Below are 6954 nucleotides of genomic sequence, written 5' to 3'. Positions count from 1 at the left end.
TAGGTAGGAATTTATTTGGTTATCTCTGTTATCTGCTCCTCGCTCATATTATGGTACATAAACTGACAACTGCACAGTCCTCCTACTTCAAAGCATGATTATTAGGAGTACTACTGTTAATAATTTGTTTGTTGTCCCACTTGGCCGTTAATTATTAGCAGTAAATTTTAGAGGGATGCCATTTCTGAAAGACTATTAATTACGTAACATTTCCGTTCAATAGACTAACTTCTATTTTCGTTTCTTTAAAAAAATATACATCTATTATTTTCAATTATTTCCCTGGTGTTCTTGTTCAAGTTTTTGTTATATCTTGAAAGATTTTTGCCTAATCAGTAGCAATGTTGTAAATAATTTCGTAAAGAAAGTGTATTCATATCTAAAAGCTCTCGAATGACCATAATGATCTTAAATCATGCGCTTGATACACTTGACGTATCAATTCGACAACAAAAAAGGAAAAACACTCCACGTATCTGATCCTAATTCCTCTCGTTAGTCAAGACTGTGGAAAGAAGAGATTAAACGAAAGGACTAGGACGAATAAAAGTCAACTAATCCCTCGTAAATCCTGACCTCAAGCCATGGGGACCGGCACGAGAGAGGAGGTATTGTCCGATTCTGGCTTCTTGGACAAAAAAGGAAGGCTGTTCCTTTTCCTCATTTTTCACCTTTCCCTTCCCCTTTTCTCGGTTCCTCGATCGCTGCACTCGCGTCTCTGACAATTAGCTGTGCCTATCATCACCCCACGCAGACAACCCATACCCCTCCCTTGTCCGCTTCCCCGAATCGACAGAGACAGCAACCCACCACACCCATCAAGCTCTATAAATTCCGCCCCCCCCGCCCGCGTACGCGTTCCCACCCAAAGCTTACAGCAGCACCCATTCATCCAGAGTCCGTCGCGGAGGCCCACTTCCTCCTTTTCCTCTCGAGGGGGATCGTTGTCCCGGGAATGCGAGCGGCGGAGAGGGAGAGGGAGAGAGAGAGAGAAAGGGAAGGGAGCTAAGTGGGTTGTTGCGTGTGTGCGGTGTTGGTGCGCGTCTGTGTGGGCGCTGACTGTGCGAGCGTGTGCGTGCGTGTGCGTGTGCGTGTGCGTGGGTGGTCTGATCGGAGGCATTGCTGTATGTCAGCAGAGTACTACTGCGATAAGTACTGCGGTGGATACGGTGAGGTAGCGAACCCATTGCAATGGCCACAACTCAGGAAAAGGCGGCGTCTTGCTGCGCCGGGAGCGCAAAGCCGCCCCCGCCCCCGCCGGTCGCGGCGCCCGTGCTCGGGAAGGCCCGCGAAGAGGTGTTGGTCCACGACTGGGCCGTGCCCGCGGGCGATCCGGGCGAGGATCTGACCGGCAAGAGAGCTGCCCCCGTCGCCGGCGCTGCCTTAGTCCGTCCCGTGGAGCCCCTCCCCGATTCGCCTGCAATAACTCCGGCGAACAAAGGTCCGCTCACACAGTGCTTGTCTTCTTCTTTTTCTTTTTCCTCTTGAGCTACGTGTAAGTGTATATGTAGAGGTACATGTACAAATTTTTATTGGGGTATATACGGTGGTGATAATGCTTTGGCTTTATATCTGATCAATGATTGGGTTGTGGAAAAAGGTAGTTTGATAAAGGTTGCTTTTTTTCGTGGATGTGTTCTTCTCTGTTTTATAGTACTTGGGACAATCCCCATTGAGACACGATTGACTGAGCATCACCCATCGAGTAAACTCTGACTTCCGCGTCACGGATGTTGAACTGTTCTAGTCCACGTCCTTGATTTCTTGTTCTTGTTCTTGTTTTGTTTAACTTAGGAATGAGTCTCTTGATTCCTAGATCCTGAGGTTTTCTTGTTTAGGTAACTCCTTTCCCAGGTTCTATCTTTTGAACACAGAACGGTCATCTAATGCGGGTGACTAAAGGGTGTTCATTTTCTGTTCTGTCTGATCTATCCTATTGCTGAAATTAGATATTTATCTGGGATCATCCCATCCTGCTGAGCTCTGAACCTGTGTGGAGGGTTCAGTTTCAGTAGTAATAAGATGTGTTTGCTTGGCTTGGATAGGAATCCCAGTCATGGTGAAGCCTCAGTCCAGTCACCCGTTGGATCCTTTATCTGCTGCCGAGATCTCAGTGGCAGTGGCCACTGTCCGGGCTGCAGGCGCAACACCCGAGGTACTTAGTTTACATGTTCAGTCATTTAGCTAGAAGTTTGTCTCGATGTTTGTTCTTTTGCTTGTATAATCTCGTGGAAGAAAGATGCTGATCCCTATCTCCATTTTCAGGTGCGAGACAGCATGCGGTTTGTCGAGGTGGTTTTGCTGGAACCGGGTAAGCAAGTTGTTGCCCTGGCGGATGCATACTTTTTCCCTCCATTTCAGCCATCACTGCTTCCCAGAACAAAAGGTGGGCCTATGATACCTAGCAAGCTTCCTCCAAGGCAAGCAAGACTTATTGTGTACAACAAGAGGTCAAACGAGACAAGCATTTGGATTGTTGAATTGTCTGAGGTTCATGCGGTGACTCGAGGTGGTCATCACAGGGGAAAAGTGATTTCATCCAAAGTTGTTCCAGATGTTCAGCCTCCGATGGTAAACCTTTAATCCATTCCTGAGAATGTCTGATACTAAGACAAATGCTGACCATGCAATAATAGTTTAAGCAGAGAAGATTTGAAGTTTGGATCAACTGGATATATTTAACCTTGTTAATAGGGCACAACAGGTCTTCGGAATTCAATGTTAAAGTGATATGACTGACCATATCAGGCTGACAAACCCTAGGGAATAGTGTGTTTATCTCTCGGTCAACATGCAAATGCAAGTATGGAATTCTTCCTGAGATCATTTGCCATGACGTCTGTTTAGGACTGCCTCACCTGCTGGTGAAGTAGGTGAAAACAAAAGCTCATGCACTTAGACCTCTTCTGCTAATAAACAATGAAGTGCTTTGCTGCCACTTATCCAGTGCTCTTTACTCCTTCTATGGGATAGACAATATTTGTAATTGCTTCGATGAGTCCTTGACCTAATCCTATTCCATATCTGAAAATTCTAGGATGCAGAGGAATATGCTGAATGTGAAGCTGTTGTGAAGGAATTCCCTCCGTTTAGGGAGGCAATGAAGAAGAGGGGTATTGAGGATTTGGATCTTGTGATGGTGGATCCTTGGTCAGTTCCTCACAGATAGTTTACTTGCAAATACCTCGTTGAAGAATGCTTTCGATGGTTCTTGCCCTATTTATATTCTTTGTGTAACTTTGTCCAGGTGTGCTGGATATCACAGTGAAGCTGATGCACCGAACCGCAGACTTGCTAAACCACTAATTTTCTGTAGAACTGAGAGTGACTGTCCTATGGAAAATGGTTATGCACGTCCGGTGGAAGGAATTCATGTGCTTGTTGATATGCAAAATATGGTTGTTATTGAGTTTGAAGACCGTAAACTCGTTCCCCTACCGCCAGCTGATCCATTGAGAAATTACACTCCTGGTGAAACAAGAGGTGGCGTTGATCGTAGTGATGTGAAGCCCTTACAAATCATCCAGCCTGAAGGCCCAAGCTTTCGTGTCAATGGTCACTTCATTCAATGGCAAAAGGTGGTTGAAAATATTTCATGAAAACTGAATATCATTTGGCAATATATATTTCGAGATATGAAATTGAGTACCAGTTTGGTGATATATATTTCGAAATATTGATAATGTTTCACTGTGTTATGGTTTTTAGTGGAACTTCAGAATTGGATTCACGCCAAGAGAGGGCTTAGTAATATATTCTGTGGCATATGTTGATGGTAATCGAGGTCGGAGACCCGTGGCCCACAGGTTAAGCTTTGTTGAGATGGTAGTGCCTTATGGAGATCCTAATGATCCTCATTACCGAAAGAATGCTTTTGATGCTGGAGAAGATGGTCTGGGGAAAAATGCACATTCTCTTAAGAAGGTAAACTATCGTTCGCGCCTTATATATAATATATATATATATATATATATATATATATATATATATATATATATATAAAATATATATTTATATATATATAGCCCATAATAAGAATAAGTTCTTTTGCCGAATCTATCAAGTACAATATTGCAAGTAGAAGTAGAAGTGATTTTCTCATTTTGAGTTTAATGTTGCAGGGTTGCGACTGTTTGGGCTACATAAAATACTTTGACGCACATTTTATAAATTTTACTGGAGGTGTAGAAACAATTGAAAACTGTGTTTGTTTGCATGAAGAGGATCATGGGATCCTGTGGAAGCATCAAGACTGGAGAACTGGTTTAGCAGAAGTCCGGAGATCCAGAAGGCTAACAGTGTCTTTCATTTGTACTGTGGCCAACTATGAGTATGGATTTTTCTGGCACTTCTATCAGGCAAGTTATATAATGACTGCCACAAAAAACTTTACAGTGCTCAATTTTAACAGCTCTGATGATATTGATGTGTTTGTTTCCTTGGATCACCACTTGCTTTATTTTAAGTTACATGGTGTCAAAGGGTGTATCATTCATCTTGTCAATGACTTTAATTTGACATGATTTTCATTTCATTTTGTTTTTTTTTTTTTTTTTTTTTGGTAAGAATGATTTTCATTTTGTTTGTTGTTGCAGGATGGGAAAATTGAAGCGGAGGTTAAACTTACTGGTATTCTCAGTCTTGGGGCATTGCAGCCTGGAGAAACTCGAAAATATGGCACCACCATTGCACCTGGGCTCTATGCCCCTGTTCATCAACATTTCTTTGTGGCTCGGATGGACATGGCTGTTGATTGTAAGCCTGGTGAAACCTTCAATCAGGTAGTTTATAAGCTTGAAACTTTTTGCGAACCTTTACTTTTCCCTGGCAATAATTGGCTTTATTTTTCTTGATTGTTTTCCGCTTTCTTTTGGAATTTCTGAACCGTATCACCGTTCTGTGATGGTTCTTACATTTTCTGCTTTGAATGTTAAAGCAAAATCTTTTCTTTTAATCATAAATGCATTTGTCTAGGTTGTCGAAGTCAATGTCAAAGTTGAGGAACCTGGAAAAGAGAATGTTCACAATAATGCTTTCTATGCTGAAGAGGAGCTGCTCCAGTCTGAAATGCAAGCAATGCGAGACTGCAATCCTTTATCTGCACGACACTGGATTGTGAGACATCTCACTCACTCTCTCTTCCCACCCCCCCCTTTTTTTCCTCTAAATGCACATACGGCTACCAACATTGTTTTATTTTTGTTCAGCCACTTTAGTGATAATATTAGATGTTATCTTCACCGAGATTTGTGCATCGTCCTATATTAATAGTATTACCTGGTTCTGTTTCTCTTCTTTGGTTCTGGCTCTACAGTTTAAAAATGTTATTTTACATCATTCAGATCAGAAATACAAGAACGGTCAATAGGACTGGGCAGCTTACGGGGTACAAGCTATTACCTGGCTCGAACTGCTTACCTTTAGCTGGTTCCGAGGCAAAATTCTTGAGAAGAGCTGCGTTCTTAAAGCATAACCTTTGGGTCACGCCTTATGCACGCGATGAAATGTATCCTGGAGGGGAGTTTCCTAATCAAAACCCACGTGTTGGAGAGGGATTGGCTACATGGGTCAAGCAAAATCGATCACTGGAAGAAACGGACATAGTTCTCTGGTTAGTTCTTAGCTTCTTTTTAAGTGAACTATCATCACTAGCTTGATTGAGCCCTTTGACATCAGAATCAGAATTATGGCGGACTTTTCTCACTGATTTACAAGATGACAATAAACAATAGTAAACACAATGTCAATTTAGCCGCTAAAAATTGACAGGTAGGCTTCGCTTGTGCATTTGATAAATGGGATTGAGACATATTCTAAAACATATTAGTTTGTCAATTTGGTCTTTTAAATAGGATTAGAAATGAGATTCTCTAGTGTGCTAACTGTTACGGATGTCATTTGTAGGTATGTATTTGGCGTGACACATATTCCAAGACTGGAAGACTGGCCTGTCATGCCGGTGGACCGCATTGGATTTATGCTCATGGTATGATGAATATTGTATTGTAATATCTCCAGTCATTCTTATCGCAAGCACTTGTTTACTAATCTCTCGCTTCAAATATACTGATGAAATGATGATTATGGTATCTCTGCATGCTTGGGTTCTTATGTTTATTATTGAGTGGTATTGCTGAATTACCCGTCGGATAGAAATTACTACCCATCCCAGTAGACTGTTTACTTCAGAGGATCATGGTTTCATAGAATTAATTTGCAATTTCAACTTTGCTGTTAAGTGTTTGTTCTTTCAAAGAGCAAAAGCGGTGAACTCACATCATTCCTTTTCTCTCCTTTGGGTTCAGCCACACGGGTTCTTCAATTGCTCACCGGCGGTTGACGTGCCCCCAAACTCAGGCGATTCGGAGCTCAAGGAGAATGGGATGGCTGCAAAATCCATCCAGAACGGACTACTCGCTAAGATGTGAAGCAGATTCCCTTTTTTCTTCTGAAGTCGCGTCCTGATTTGTTATGCAACTTGTCATTTCAATTTGTGTTTACGCATTATGGCTTTTACTCTGTGAAAACGCCATTTGTGTTCAGCCTTGTGACACTACATAAAATGTGATTTATCAATAAGATGACTTTGCCGAAATAAAAAGCAAAGCTCTGTGATGCCGTGGGCTTTACGGATTTTCACCCTTTGCAGAGGCAGGAAATTTGGGATGTCCTCGGTATTTTACGCACGTTAATCTTATGTAACAACACTTGGGTTTCTCGAGCTTGCTTAAGTATTAAGTCGTGACAAGCAGAGGCTGAGAATGGCTTCCAGTGCAGCAGTTTTCTGCTCCAGCGTGTCATTATCGTGTGCATAAGCACGCTTGACCGCTTGGGTTACCTCTTATAAGGCTGTTTGGTCCAAAGTCTTTGTATGTGAGCATTTGGTTTAGGCATGATTGAAAGAGCAGATGAAAAGTAATCCCCAGGGAAATTAAAAACAAGAGTCAAAACTAT

General features: G+C 42.2%; 1 protein-coding gene across 3 annotated transcripts; it reads left to right on the top strand.

Moving 5' to 3' along the window:
- The first annotated feature begins 701 nt into the window (after window positions 1–701).
- LOC104433510 (copper methylamine oxidase) lies at window positions 702–6686 on the top strand. 3 transcript variants are annotated; one of them, XM_039305429.1, is made up of 12 exons: window positions 702–1441; window positions 2046–2155; window positions 2266–2571; window positions 3038–3150; window positions 3248–3578; window positions 3709–3924; window positions 4122–4358; window positions 4596–4781; window positions 4975–5115; window positions 5343–5611; window positions 5905–5986; window positions 6306–6686. In XM_039305429.1, the coding sequence occupies exons 1-12, from the start codon at window positions 1192–1194 to the stop codon at window positions 6426–6428; spliced, it is 2364 nt and encodes a 787-aa protein (XP_039161363.1). In that variant the 5' UTR covers window positions 702–1191; the 3' UTR covers window positions 6429–6686. The 3 variants fall into 3 exon arrangements, with proteins under 3 accessions (XP_039161363.1, XP_039161364.1, XP_039161365.1); XM_039305430.1 differs by lacking the exon at window positions 702–1441 and adding an exon at window positions 1682–1838; XM_039305431.1 differs by lacking the exon at window positions 702–1441 and adding an exon at window positions 1684–1705.
- Window positions 6687–6954: the final 268 nt, after the last annotated feature.

The sequence above is a fragment of the Eucalyptus grandis genome, chromosome 11 (assembly GCF_016545825.1).
Source record: "Eucalyptus grandis isolate ANBG69807.140 chromosome 11, ASM1654582v1, whole genome shotgun sequence".
NCBI lineage: Eukaryota > Viridiplantae > Streptophyta > Magnoliopsida > Myrtales > Myrtaceae > Eucalyptus > Eucalyptus grandis.
The sequence above is the reverse complement of the archived record's forward strand: the minus strand, read 5'-3'. Positions and strand labels throughout refer to the sequence as shown.